At 45.2% G+C, this 14,730-nt stretch overlaps 2 protein-coding genes across 10 annotated transcripts in view; one reads left to right on the plus strand and one right to left on the minus strand.

The window, feature by feature from the left end:
- The window catches only part of LOC309517150 (regenerating islet-derived protein 4-like), a 57,663-nt gene that overhangs the window by 34,276 nt on the left and 8,657 nt on the right, over positions 1-14,730 (plus strand). Inside the window, exons 1-2 of one of the 7 annotated variants that reach the window (XM_082196235.1) lie at positions 1,998-2,371; positions 4,756-4,818. The exons of 2 other annotated variants lie outside the window; for them this stretch is intronic. The gene's annotated coding sequence lies outside the window, so the exon portion shown is untranslated. Of the gene's footprint in view, positions 1-1,997; positions 2,372-2,772; positions 3,066-4,755; positions 4,819-12,722; positions 12,952-14,730 lie in introns of those variants that run through there. 4 more of the 7 variants (XM_082196237.1, XM_082196238.1, XM_082196234.1 and 1 more) reach the window with 4 other exon arrangements.
- The window catches only part of LOC309517154 (C-type lectin BpLec-like), a 97,295-nt gene that overhangs the window by 2,728 nt on the left and 79,837 nt on the right, over positions 1-14,730 (minus strand). For all 3 annotated transcript variants that reach the window (XM_082196247.1, XM_082196246.1, XM_082196248.1), the window contains 4 exons: positions 4,776-4,848; positions 4,199-4,290; positions 2,595-2,735; positions 1,578-1,692 (listed from right to left, as the gene is read on the minus strand). In XM_082196247.1, the coding sequence (XP_082052373.1) occupies positions 1,578-1,692; positions 2,595-2,735; positions 4,199-4,290; positions 4,776-4,836 (409 nt within the window). In that variant the 5' untranslated portion in view covers positions 4,837-4,848. The remainder of the gene's footprint in view (positions 1-1,577; positions 1,693-2,594; positions 2,736-4,198; positions 4,291-4,775; positions 4,849-14,730) is intronic.

The raw sequence follows: 14,730 nt of genomic DNA on the forward strand, positions 1-14,730 counted from the left end.
TGCTTTCCACGAAGTCCCAAGCAGCCCATTATAAGGTTGTGTCAGCATGGATGTTAAAATCCCCTAGGACAACCAAACTAGGTGTCTCCAGGAGACCATCTGCCATGACCTGAAGCAGCTCAGCCAGGGAATCCTTGGTACAGTGGGGAAGTCGATACACCAAAAGGAATCATGTTGTCCAACTTCCAGAACACATGCTCAGAAACCTGGATCTTCCCAATAGGACACCTGGTGCAAGCTAATGAGTTCCCAAAACTCACTGCAACCTCGCCTCCCTGCCCATATGACCTGGGTTGCTGTGTGTAAGAGAAACCTGGTGGACAAGCAGCGACAAGGACAGGCCTTTTGCCTCATCCAACCAAGTCTCTGTTACACATGCCAGGTCAAGTCCTCCATCCCAATCAAGTCATGGATGGCAGTGGTCTTATGAATCATTGACCTGGCATTGCACAGCAGCACCTTCAGGTCATGTGGGTCTCCCTTGTTTATTCCAGTAACCTTCCGGTCAAGACCAGACCCAGAGGCAGGGATAGTCTTCAAACAATGACTAAACCTGCCTCCTCGGTAATGACATGGTCTGGTCTTAGCGTAACTCCTCCTCCTACCCATGATCACTGATATTGGGTGTCCCAGTGCAACCCCACCTGTGGAACCTGCCTCAGTCATTCTATTGGCTGGGGCCCACTCCCAGGCAGCCCTGACCTTCTCTCCTTCAGAACAGAATACAAACTATACAATGAACCAATAAAACAGTAGAATCTAACAACAACAACCAAATTACAATTATACTAAAATTAAACTAATCCCCAGGCCCAACTAAATGTTTATCCCACCCCCAACAGAGAAAAACAAAACAAAAAACCAAAATTTAAAATGCCACAGATTAAAAACCTATTTTAAAGCATTTAAAAACATTTTCCACAGTTTGTTCCAGTGAGTCTGGCCTTTTCAGGACTCACAACAGGGCTGTGACCCAGAACTAACCAAACATATGAAGGTCACTCACTAATCACCTGGCTTCAAAGTCTTAAATGTTTTATCATGCTATTAATATTCTTTCGGGAGACACTCAGAGAATGAATGAATGAATGAATGAATGAATATTATTCTTAGTATTATTAAATGCTGTTTGAGCCTAATCATTTTGTTAAGAAACATGATAGAGTATAAGATGGCATAACCCAGATCTTACTTTGGCAACCACTGTTTTCTGAACAAAATATGTGATCACATGCAACCGAAGAATGAAGGCTGACTGCAGAAAAAGATTCTGCTTCATGGTATGATTGGAAGTTTCCCTAAAGGATCAATACGTAGGACCACTTCTGGTCAGATCTCCAGAGATAATTGACTTGTGAACCTTAGTACAGAGAAGCACCAGGCTGAGAGTGTATCCAATCAACTAATACCCAGAGTAAACCTTTTCAAATGAATGGACCATCAGTAGCAATGACTAACCAGAGTATTTTGAGTTTGATTTTTCTGATTTTTAAAATCAGATACTACCCTTTGAAATACTTGAAACTGATGGAGTGATAGGCATTTTTTTAGTCAGTCCCTACAAATTGCTTGCTTACCTGTCCCCTTTGCCAGATGCACACAATATTCTTCATTGTTGAAGTTGTCTGGGCGATTAAAATCCCAGCCTTTGTAATCGTAGATCTCATCGTCCGACCACTTCCAATGCCCTTTCTGCAGCAATATGATGGAACAGATCATACATTCATTTGATACGAGGAGGCCAATGCAAAGGTCACATGGAGAGTTGACCAGTTATGAAGCAATTGCCAGTTATGATGGAGTTACAGTCGTACCTTGGTTCTCTTGCGGAATCCTTTCTGGAAGTCCGTTCGACTTCCAAAAACAATGCAAAACCAAGGCGTGACTTCCCATAGGCTGCAGGAGCTTCCTGCACTCAATCAGAAGCTACGTCAGACCTTTGGGTTCCAAAGAACGTTTACAAACCGAAAAACTCACTTCTAGGTTTCCGGCGTTCGGAAGCCAAAACATTCGAGTCACAAGGCATTTGAGAACCAAGGTATGACTGTATTTGTAAGAAAAACACTGGGACCTAATTTGAATAGTAGAGTGCTTGGTATCTGGTGGGTGGGGCTTGTGTGTTTTGCTCCGGAATCAGCCCCTCCCTTCAGTATCTGTGTTCCGTTAAGAATATCAGTTAAGAGGGACCAACTGCTTCTTCTCGCTTGTTGCCTCAGACTTGCCTCATGTTGTTGTATTTAGTTTCTCTTATTTTGTATTTTTGTTACAGTTTTCTTTATTATTCAAGCTTAGTTTACATTTATGTGAGCCACTTATTTTCCTCAAAGAACAAGCAACTCTGCTGGAGAATGGTGGAACATCCTAAACTTGGGTGAGTGAGGGGATATTATTCCCAGTTTGCCAGGAGGATTGAATATGTTAATCATCTCCCCACTTCCACAGCAATATTAGAGGAGGATTCTATTAGAAAATTGTGGAAAAGTCACATATTGGAGTAATCTGGGGAGACGATTCGGGTAAGGATGGAATGGTGATGCTAAGAAGCCATTACTCAGTGACAATGGCCTGAAATTGAGAAAGTAAAGGCAACTCACCTCAGTGGGATCATGCAGCCCAATCCAAATCCGACTTTCCTTTTTCTGGTATGCAGAGATGTAATTGGCCACCGCATTTGACTCTTTCTCATTGAGGATGGAGGCAAGATGGGTCCCACAGCCAAAGCTCATGCACTCATTCTGAGAATAGCCAAGCAAGTAAATAAGCTCCACCACTATTGCTAACACACACACACACACACACACACACACACACACTTTCCCACAAAGCTTTCCCAGAGTGGTTCAGAACTTGTCAAATAAGTAATAACAATTATTTAAAAATCATAAAACACCAGTGGTGGAGAGTTGGAAGTTTTTCAAATGGGAACTAAAGCAGCTGAGGAAGGAAGAGAGAAAAAGGGGTGAAGAAAATAGTGTGAGTGAAGCCAGGCCCCTTTCTCCATCCTCTGGACCTGCTGGGAAACTAAAGAAACCTGCTGGACCTGCTGCACACGAGTGCAATTAAAGGTGCTTAAAGCACTCAATCTTGGTGCAAGAAAACCACCTTGAAGCTCATACACAAAAACTAGGATGAATGCAGGTAGAATGCTCATAGTCATGATTTGGCTGCACTCTTTTCAGAAGCGGGTGGCGCTGTGGGTTAAACCACAGAGCCTAGGACTTGCCGATCAGAAGGTCAGCGGTTCGAAGGAGCTCCTGTTGCTCGGTCCCTGCTCCTGCCAACTTAGCAGTTCGAAAGCCCGTCAAAGTGCAAGTAGATAAATAAGGACCGCTCCGGCGGGAAGGTAAACGGCGTTTCTGTGCGCTGCTCTGGTTCACCAGAAGCGCTTAGTCATGCTGGCCACATGACCCAGAGGCTGTCTGCAGACAAACGCCGGCTCCCTCGGCCTATAGAGCGAGATGAGCGCGCAACCCCAGAGTCGGTCACGACTGGACCTAATGGTCAGGGGTCCCTTTACCTTTCTGCAGGCATGTGGAATGCTGACCTGTGTTTTAATCTGGTTTTGTAGCTTATCCTTGAATTTAACTATTATCTTAATGTTTGAAATAGTTCTTCTTAACTGTATATAGCTGGGTGGTGTCAGGTTTTCAACACCATGATGTGTCACCAGCCAAACATCACAATCTGGCGATACACCATGGTGTTGAAAGAACAATCTGTACTGGCCCCAGCCCTCAAGGCATGGGGTGAAACGGCCACAGCTCTCATTGCAAGAGATGAGGCACTTTCATCCCAACACCCTGCAGAGCTGAGGACGACACAGCTTGTTTGCAGTTCTTGGCTTGGGGATGGGAAGGCTCCACTCCCCCCCCCCCAGCTGAGTGAGCCCTGAGGTCCCTCCTGCTCACATGCAAGCTGGAGGGACAAAGGGGCAGAGATAGCTTGTATCTTTTCACTTGTGAGGTGGTACCTTCTTGCCAGGCCATCTCTCCTGACTGTTAATTAAGCTTTCTTGGCTCCTGTGGAAACAGGTTAATTGAACACAATGGGTGAGCAACTCTCTTTTGATTATACCAAGATGCTGGCCAGGTATTGTCTCCCAACAGCTCACACTGATAGCCCTCCTCACAAAAATGTCATCTGAAACCCATGACAGCACCTGATGTGACAGCTTGGTTGGTGAGAAACAGCTTCTTACCTCAGCTTCAGACCAAGTTTTGTGAGAGTCAAAATATGCATAGCAGCTGCCCTGGGATTTCATCCAATTCCTGGGACAGGATCTGGCCTTTACTGTATGGAGAGAGGAGTAAAAGAAGAAACAGATGGGGGAGGGGGACAAAAGATGTTAGAATGCAATTTTCAATGTGGAATCCTACTTCACATACAAATGTGCACAGATAATTTTAAGATTAATGAATGCAGACCTAATTGAAACATTCCTGCTTCCATTGGTGACTGGTACCCCATGGCACCAATATGAAATTGGGACAGAAAGCAGGGAGGCAAACAGTAAGTGGATCCAGAGTCAATGACAGGCAGAGCCACTCCCTGACTGGTTGTCAATATGAATATGAGGAGTGGTTCAGAGCAGATTGAGGTTGGTAGGGCAGTTTCCTATTCACCCTAATGGACCTGCTTCCATTGCCTGGTTATTTATTTCAACAGCCTTAGCTGGGTTATCATCACCTGAAAATCTGACAAGCATTTGTTTTTATAAATGCTTAACCCCAATTAAAATTTCTGGGGAATTCCCAGATAATTGTTAAAGCACTCACCTGCTGGGAAAGAATAGGAGACCAGGAAAGCAAGAAGGCAAAGGTAGGTGACAACCCCCATCTTCTGGGTGACCTTCAGTGGAAGGAAATGTGCAGCAAATTAAAAACCTATCCTTACTTATTGGCATTGTAAATGTGGGGATAGCAGGAAGAAGTAAATTGGTATTTTCTGTTCTTAAAATCATAAATGGGAAGATTAGAGAAAGAAGAGAGAACCCAAAACTTAAAGCTGGCGATTGTTGAAGTATCATGGAGTCAAATAAGGTTCGTGTGCAGAGGCACCTAGTGCTGAATATGTTCCACCTTCTGGTTGACCTTTTATGGAAGGTCAAAACCTATCCCCACTGGTTGCCATTTCGTCCATGTGGTGATGGCAGGAAGAATTAAAACAGTATTTTATACTCTTAACATCACAATTCTCCTTCATGGGAATCACAGATCCTGGATTCTGGACCAGTGGAGGCTGGTGTCCATTGGGACTGGTAGGATTTGTAGGGCAGAAGGCAGTAAAACCAATGGTAAGTGGCGGCAGAGTCAATGACAGGCAGAGCCAAGCAATTCTGGTTTTGTTCTCTTTCCCCTCCAGGGACAACAGGTAGAAGGAAGGGACAGATGTAAGAAAGAACACACAACACTGGGACTTTCTGAGGGCAGGTGGAGCTTTGTGGGGCTGTGCCCCATTCGTCCTAGCATACCTGCCTCCACTGTTTCTAGACCAGGGATGCTAACTTGAATAAAATATTGAGGCAAGTAAGCCCCGCTCCCATAATTGATCACAAGATGCAGCACACAGACACCAGTTGAATGGCAGTGCTCATCAACTGGGGGAGGGCTGGCCCCTTCAAATATTTTATGGGGAGTGAAGGGGCCTCAGCTCCTAGCAGTTGGCTCTGATGTTCTAGACTAAAGCAGTATTAACATTTATGGAAAGCCTTTTAGTTGTTAATCTGTTGCTCTTGTCCCTCTTTTGTTTTATGGGAAGAACAATACAGTGGTACCTCGGGTTAAGTACTTAATTCGTTCCGGAGGTCTGTTCTTAACCTGAAACCGTTCTTAACCTGAAACACCACTTTAGCTAATGGGGCCTCCTGCTTCCACCGGAGATGATTTCTGTTCTCATCCTAAAGCAAAGTTCTTAACCTGAAGCACGATTTATGGGTTAGCATAGTCTGTAACCTGAAGTGTATGTAACTTGAAGCGTATGTAACCTGAGGTACCACTGTAATAACCCTCAGGTTGGTGGGCTGCCTTAAGAAAGTTAAGCAGGAATGGAGGTGCCTCTATGTCAGGCTGCTGTCAGTGGCTCCCAGCTAGTTGCCCAGAAAAGTATAAAGGCAAGGAAAAGTTTCTTAAAGTCCTTTTTTATTTCAAACTTTACAGAGAGAGCCTCTTAGATAATGGCGTTGTCCTGAATGAATCTCCACCTCCTTCTCTCCCACTTCCTCATTCATCATCATCATCTTCTTCTCTACAGGTGCCACTAAGTGTCCTCTGTCCTTTGAGCTCTTTGTTCTCCCACTTTTAAGGCCTGCCTGGTTCTGGGAGGTGGTGGATCTGGACTGCTGTCTAATGACAACGTGTCAGCCAGCTACTGCTCTGGCTCTGCCTGCTCCTCTTCTCCCATTATTTCCCAACTTTCCCCCTCTGGCTCGGAGCTCTGACCTCCCACAAACCACTATTGGAAATCTATATTGTCTCCCTCCTCCTCCTCCCTGGAAGGGACAGGATGGGAAGGTGGTCTCCACCCCTCCTCCTCCTTTGCCCAGTCCCTGACACTCTATTCTGGAAGAGAAGACCTTTGTTGGCAGAAGGGAACTCAGGGAGCAAATGTTAACTCCCTGGTGGTAGCCCCAGAAACAGGCAAAGGAAGGACAGAGATTGCTTTGGATTTACTTGATCCAGTCTTATTGATACATGCAAGAGGCCCCAGGGGCGGGACATCATCAGCACCTGCCTGGAAATGGTGTAACTAACTCTCCCCCTCCATTGGAGCCAATGAAGGGCAACAACGTACAAGTTAATAGTTAGCAAATGGTCAGGAAAATGGAATAAACTGCCTTGGGAATGCAGTCATACACAGAACAACTGTGTCTCAGGCTGCTGGGCTCATTCTTATATAGAGCTGGGCTAGGGCAGGGCATGGAAAGGCAGGAAGAAAGATGAACCATTTACTCATATATGGACTGGTCAAATGAACAATGCAGCATCCCAGGCCTTGTCAGTGGTCACTGCTAGGATATAGTTTCCTTTAGAACAGGCATGTAGAGTTGCTGTATGTCACATGCCAGTTTACATCCAACACAGTCTGCTGGGAACTTCCCTTCTATATAGCTTTTGCCTATGCTGTTTGCTTGGACACAAAGGGAAGCAGACATGTTTTTTCCTTTGTCCTGATGCTGAATAAATGCTTGTAAATATGCTTACATATGCCTCTGTCCGCTACTTCTGCTGCAAAGAGTTCTTATATCTGCTAGCTTGCCCTTATTATTATTAACTCCTGGAACCTCACACTGCTTGGAGAGTAGAGTGGTGTGCAGCAATTTTAAGCCTGAACTGTTTGCGGCTACTTTTCCTGAGGGATCAATGCTCAGTGCATAGATTGGAAAACACCTATGGCTTTTTAAAATAACTTTTATTAAAACAACAACAACAACCAGAAGATTTTTGATTAGGAATTGTAGGTGCTGATATTTCAAAGGAGCAGGAAAGACTTTTTATGTATGCAACAACAGCCACACGGATGCTACTAGCCCGGAGATGGAAAGAAGACAAAGTCCCTACCAGAGAAGAATGGAAAACTGACCAGAAAGCTCAGGAACTAAGAATACCAAAACTTCAATAAAGAATGGAGGGGAATTTTAATTTACTTAAGAGACCACTGTAAGCAGATAAAAACATTAGCAGGATTGCAATAACACTTGTAATGTAGAAGATATTATGGATAAAATGGAGAGACCTAAAAAGTAGAGACATCACCTTGCCAACAAAGGTCTGTATAGTTAAAGCTATGGTTTTCCCAGTAGTGATGTATGGAAGTGAGAGCTGGACCATAAAGAAGGCTGATCGCCGAAGAATTGATGCTTTTGAATTATGGTGCTGGAGGAGACTCTTGAGAGTCCCATGGACTGCCAGAAGATCAAACCTATCCATTCTGAAGGAAATCAGCCCTGAGTGCTCACTGGAAGGACAGATCCTGAAGCTGAGGCTTCAATACTTTGGCCACCTCATGAGAAGAGAAGAGTCCCTAGAAAAGACCCTGATGTTGGGAAAGATGGAGGGCACAAGGAGAAGGGGACGACAGAGGACAAGATGGTTGGACAGTGTTCTCGAAGCTACAAACATGAGTCTGACCAAACTGCGGGAGGCAGTGGCCGACAGGAGTGCCTGGCGTGCTCTGGTCCATGGGGTCAAGAAGAGTTGGACACGACTAAACAACTAAACAACAACAACGAGTGTGTAGAAAATAACCTACAACACAAAGATAAGACTTTTTTATTGGTTGATATGCCCACTGCTGGCAAGGAGCCCCTGGAAGCTTGAACAGAAGGAACGGTGGCCCCCTAGGCTGATAAAACACCCCCCCCCACTCCTGGTCTAAAATGTATATACCCCCCACTTCCAGTCTTGACTTTATTGTCTGTGATGCGGCATGCAAAAATAAAAATAAAAAAAATGTCAGTCCATTTTTTTTCATAAATAGAGAAATTGGTTTTAAAAACCTGGTTTTGTGAATGAAATGAACCAAGCACAGCACTTATTTGTGGAAACGCAACTGTTCATATTTGTATACTGATCAACATTCTTGATGATTCCCCAACCAACACAGAATTCAATCCTTGCTTTCTGCTGCCACCTAGTGACAAAGAAACGTTAGAGGCACCCTGTTCATTTTCTTGCTTTCTACGGCTTCTTCATCTCTGTGCGAGAGCAAGCATTGTTGCTATACCAGGATGGCTTCAGGGAGACATTACCAAACTCTCATCTTGCTTATCTTACTGAGATACCAGAACTTTAAAGTAAAGATTACTTTAAAACTGGAAACTGGGGCTTTCTCCTTCTCCATGCCTCTTACCCAGCTCAAAATTCATTTTCTTCCACCCACAATCCAAATTTAATCCCACCGCTTTTCTCTGTCTCTCCCCATGCCTACAAAGGACATTAGTTCAGTGGCAGAGCATGTGTCTTCCATGCAGAAGGTTCTGGGTTCAATTCCTGACATCTCCAGTTAGGACTGGGAAAGACAACACGTCAGTGGAAATGTTGCTGTCTGTTGCATTTGTGTTCTTTTGGCTAAAGGCAGAACAGAAAACACAATGGTCCCCAGTAGGGGTTCCCAAATGGTGGTCCTTGATTGGTGAGCTTCATTCAGGTGGTCTGCAAATGTAGGCACCATCATTTGAGCAAAGGGTAATAATGGCCCTTTAAAACCTCCCAGCAACAACGACAATAAAAAACCTTCCAAGGCTCTGTTGCTTCAGGTTTATCATTTGGCAGGCTTTACTGACATTGCTGTTATCTACTCCCCAAGAACTATATGCCCAATTTCCAAAGAAATTCACACCTGAAAAACAACTGCAAAGGGTTCTGAGTACAAGCACTTCTTAAAAAATACTTAAAACATGAACATAATGTTGCTGTGTAGTCATTGGCAGCCCATATAATGGTCTAAATGAGGGCAGAAACCAAGACTACTACAACGATGACTATACAACTACTAATTTTGTTTATACCCTGCCCATCTTGCTGGGTTTCCTGGCACACCTTCCAGGACATTCCTTGGGAACATTATCCAGCATTAAGGGCCCGGGAATGGTATAAAAGCAAGTGACTGGGAGTGCTGGAAATTTGAGGTGGCCAAGCGACCAGCCCAGCCCAGCCCAGTCCAAGCTAAAACCAGGGGTTGTTCACCTCTCAAGGCCTCTTAAAGGGGTTCGCCCTTTAGCTGTCTACCCAGCAGTTTCCACCAAGTTCTGGCAAAGAACAAGAGTTATCTAGAGTTATCTTTTCCTCCTCTACATGAGGAAAAGGAGGAAGGAGGCCGGGCAAGGCAGCAGCTGGTCCTTTTAAAGGTAGCTGGGATGGGCAGCAAACACTCTTGTGGTAGAAATGGCATTGGGTAGCATAGATGGATAAAGCGAACTCCCTTAATATGCTTTGTAAGGAGAAGAGCCCCCAGCTTGGGTGGACTTGACTGGCCGGTCACCATCTCAAATTTCTAGCAGTCTCAGTTGCTTGGTTTTGTTTAAAAACGAAATTGCCACCAGATGAACAGCTTCTAAAGCCGTGTTCAAACCCCCAATCATGAGCAAACAGTCGACACTCTTAGTGAAGGGCATATTATCACACACAGCTATCCCAGGAATTCCATGACCCATGAACATAGCTTTAAACTAAGGTTACCAGATGTCCCTGTTTCCCAGGGACAGTCCCCAGATTTACAAATCAGTCCCCTGACAAAATCCATCTATTTAGTAGGAAGTTGAAAAGTGTCCCTGGATTCATTGGGGAAAAAAATCTGGTAATCCGACTTTAAACTTAACAGTCACAGTTACTGCCATCTTCCAAGGCAGGCTCGATGTTTCTCAATACTGAAAAACATCAACCACAAGAAGAAAAGCGGGAGAGCCATGTTCAAGTGCATCTACACCCAACATATTCCATGGTAATTCAGGAACCACCTGTGGTTTATGTGGTTCCCTTTGATTACTCAAAGCAAGCCTAGCACAAGCGCAACAACTTCCACCCACCTTCTAGTTATCACTGGATATGCCAGCTTGCATATCAATCCCCTTGCTCTAGCTTTAGTTATCTGAATGTCCTGATGAGTCATAAGTTGCAAGAAGATACTCTGTCTTTGAAACACTCTGTCTCCCAAATAAAAGTTTACTTCTAGGTAAAGGTAAGGTAAAGGATCCCTGGGCGGTTAGGTCCAGTCAAAGCGGACTATGGGCTTGCGGCGTTCATCTTGCTTTCAGGCTGAGGGAGCCTGTGGTCTAAACCACAGAGCCTCTTGGGCTTGCCGATCGGAAGGCTGGCGGTTCAAATCCCCATGACAGAGTGAGCTCCCGTTGCTCTGCCCCAGCTTCTGTCAACCTAGCAGTTCAAAAGCACACCAGTACAAATAGATAAATAGGTACCTTTACAGCGGGAAGGTAAACAGTGTTTCCGTGCGCTCTGGTTTTGTCACAGTGTTCTGTTGTGCCAGAAGCAGTTTAGTCATGCTGGCCACATGACCTGGAAAGCTGTCTGCGGACAAATGCCGCTCCCTCGGCCAGAAAGCGAGATGAGCGCCACAACCCCATAGTCGCCTTTGACTGGACATAACTGTCCAGGGGTCCTTTTCCTTTACCTTTGCTTTTCAGACCGAGGGAGCGTTTGTCCACAGACAGCTTTCCGGGTCATATGGCCAGCACAGAGAACAGTTACCTAACTTCTAGACAACATAAGGAGTCATTTACATGCTAAAAGTTTTTTTGCAGCAAGGACACATCTCTCAGATACTGTGGCCATCCATGCTTTATGAGCGCTTCCCCTGCTTTAAGATGGAAATCTTGTTTTATTACTTCCTGCATAGTAGCTTACCCTTCTGGCTGTATGGCTGCAGTCACTGTCTGGCCCATGCACTTCACAGATTCAGGTTTGGACTGAATCTCACCCTTTTTAAATGTGATGTTCGTAGTATGGACTGCCTCCATAACTTGATGGAGAATCTGATCATTCCCCTCAGATGTCTCTGCAGAGCCAATTCCACAATTATTATCTTTGAGTTTGAGTTCAGAGACAAAGTGTTCAATGGTATCTCAATGTACTGTAGCTGTGCATGCTTCCAAAAGGAATATACTGTTCAAACACCATGTTCTTACAAGGAGTGCCATTTGTCCTAAATCATTCAAGGACTTCTGCTGTGTCATTTAGCCTTTCATTAGGAAAAATATTGTTGTGAGTTTCAGTGAGGGCAGGGCAGGTAGGGGAATTGTATACCTGAATTAGACAGTTCTGGGATTTCACACACACACACACACATTTTGGAATATTCATTTAAGCAACCTTAAATCAATGACTTCCCTTCTTCTCTTTCCCTGGTTCAGTTTGCTTACAATAAATCCCTTTTTACATAAGATAACCATTCAGTATTCCATTAGTACAAAAATCAAAACTTATCTACACTGTTGAATTTATCTTAATTCTACCAGCGTTTTTAAGTGTACACAATTTTCACCCATATATTCAATAAACATTTCCCAATCTTCTTTAAATGTATGTGTTTGAAGTTTTATTCTGTTTTTAATGCTCTGTTAAAAGCTGCTCAGCCTAGACAGGGTATAAATAATTCTTCTTCTTCTTCTTCTTCTTCTTCTTCTTCTTCTTCTTCTTCTTCTTCTTCTCTTATTCTATATGTTAAATCTGTAAGCTGTGCATATTCCATCAGTTTAAGTTGCTATTCTTCTTTGGTTCGGACTTCGCTCTTTTTCCATTTGGTCTAACAAAACACGAAGATTTCTAGCCTGCCTAGACTTAAGTCAGAGCCGCACCGCACATTTAAAGCACTCTTATACAGTGGTGCCCCGCAAGACGAATGCCTCGCAAGACGGAAAACTTGCTAGACGAAAGAGTTTTCCGTTTTGGAGGTGCTTCGCAAAACAAATTTCCTATGGGCTTGCTTCGCAAGACGACAATGTCTTGCGAGTTCCTGCTGGTTTTTCCCCCTCCCCCCCTTTTCTAAGCCGCTAAGCCGCTTATCAGCTGATCCGATCAGCAGATAAGCCGCTAAAAGCCACTAATAGCGCTAATCCACTAATCCTTCAATGGGCTTGCTTCGCAAGACGAAAAAACCGCTAGACGAAGAGAATCACAGAACAGATTCTTTTCGTCTTGCGAGGCAGCACTGTACAACTTTAGTAGTCATGTCTTCCTATAAAGAATCCTGGGAACTGCTGGTGCCTTTAATAGACTAAGTTGGGGCCACCAACATTTTTGGCTTACTGGACATATCTGTAATTATGAGATAGGGCCATGGGTGCCAGTCACAAAATGGCTCCTGAGCTGCATGTGATGTGACACAAAATGGCTGATAAAGGCATGGCTTTTTTCCAGCCAGAACTCACTCGAACGGAGTTCCGGCACCTCTTAGGTGGGTGCCCTTCCCCATTATAGGAGAACAATGGAGGCATTCATGGTGAGTTTCGGCACCTCTTTTTCTAGAGAAATAGCACTGGAAAGGTATAATAATAATAGTAGTAGTAGTAGTAGTAATAATAATAATAATAATAATAATAATAATAATAATAATAATAATTGTCAGGGGTACAGGGACAGAGGCACAGGGAAGGCAGGAAATGGAGAGCGATGGAGAGGAATCCCAGGGTAGCGAGGAAGAGGATAGCAATGACGCAGGGGATTCCATGAGTCTCTCCAGCGAATCAGAGGATTCCCAGAAGGGGCGCCTGTGGTAAGGGCAAGGGGAGCCCCAGGGGGAAAGTGTCAGGAGCGGGGGGCCAGCAGGGGACCCCAAAGCAGCAGCTGGGAATCGGGGCCAGCCTCCCCACCAGAGCGCAGCGAAAGAGGGGGAGGTTCCAGTGTGTCAGAGGGAGCAGCTCCGGCGACAGAGAAAGGGGAGGGATCAGAGCAAGCCGTTCTCCCGGAAGGGGAGGAGGGCAGTGAGGGGAGTAGCATAACGGTCAAAAGGAAGGTCAGAGTTTGGGCGCGCGCGCCAAGTTCAAATGAGGAGGCGCGCGGAAGAACAGGGAACCCGGAGGAGGAGGAGCCAGGTCCCAAAGCCCGCAGGAGGGGGGAGGAGCAGGCTGGAGACTCCGCTTCAGTGGAAAGCAGGAGGGGAGGAACCCCGGCGGGCAGAAAGACCCTGCGGAAAAGGAAAGAGAGAAAAAGGTGGAGCAGCGTTAGCTTATTAAACTGGTGTAGGGGAGGGACTGATTCAGAGGGGACTTCTAACGTCTAAGGTTAAGAGACGCGGGGCTGCATGCCTCGGTTGTGGAACCAATAATGAACTGCAATAAACATGCTTGTATATAAGAAGAGCTTGGCGTTGGTCTTTTGTGAGCTGAGACCTGAGGCAGCCCTTGACAATAATAATAATTTATTTATATTCCGCCCTCCCCAGCCGAAGCCGGGCTCAGGGCGGCTAACAACAATAAAACAGTACAAACACAAAATGGCTGCCATGAGGGGCATGACATAACAGAAAAGGCATTGGCAGGCAACTGGTGCCTCTGAGCACCACATTGGCAACCCCTGAACTCAGTGGCGTAGCGTGGGGGGTGCAGGGGGGACCGGCCGCACCGGGCGCAACATTTGGGGGTTAGGGTTAGGGGGCGCAAATCCACGGGTTAGGGAGCGCAAATCCACGGGTTAGGGGGCGCAAATTACTTGCCTTGCCCCGGGTGCTGACAACCCACGCTACGCCACTGCCTGAACTCTGACCAGAAGAGAGTCCAAATTTTTCCTCTTCTTTTTTGGCAATGAGATATATACTGTCTCTAAAAATGGAGATTTGAATTCTGTGTGTGTCTTTGTGGAGTGGGCAAGAGCAGGGCTTTCTTCCAGCCAGAACTCGCCAGAACTCAGTTCTGGCACCTCTCAGATGGGTGCCATTGCCATTATAAGAGAGCAAGGGAGGTGTTTGTGGTGAGTTCCAGCACCTCTTTTTCAAGAAAAATAGCACTGGGGAGGAGGATCTCACTTGTAATCAGAAGTCTACTGACCCTTAAGGCGGAAGTTCCATCTAGCTGTCCTGATAAATAGAAATGAAGAGGTAGCATCACATATCATACCCAGAACAACAAAAACCAGGAGTATAGCCACTCCATCCCTACCTATGACTTGTACCGAGGTGCATACATGTCACACACCATAATAAGTCAGATGCTATTTTGCAAAACGAGTCTGAAGATTTGGTGGATATATGCTTGTTGTCTTGATAATGATACTAATTTTAACA

This window comes from Podarcis vaucheri (assembly GCF_965113315.1).
Source record: "Podarcis vaucheri genome assembly, chromosome: 13".
NCBI classification, from domain to species: Eukaryota; Metazoa; Chordata; class Lepidosauria; order Squamata; family Lacertidae; genus Podarcis; species Podarcis vaucheri.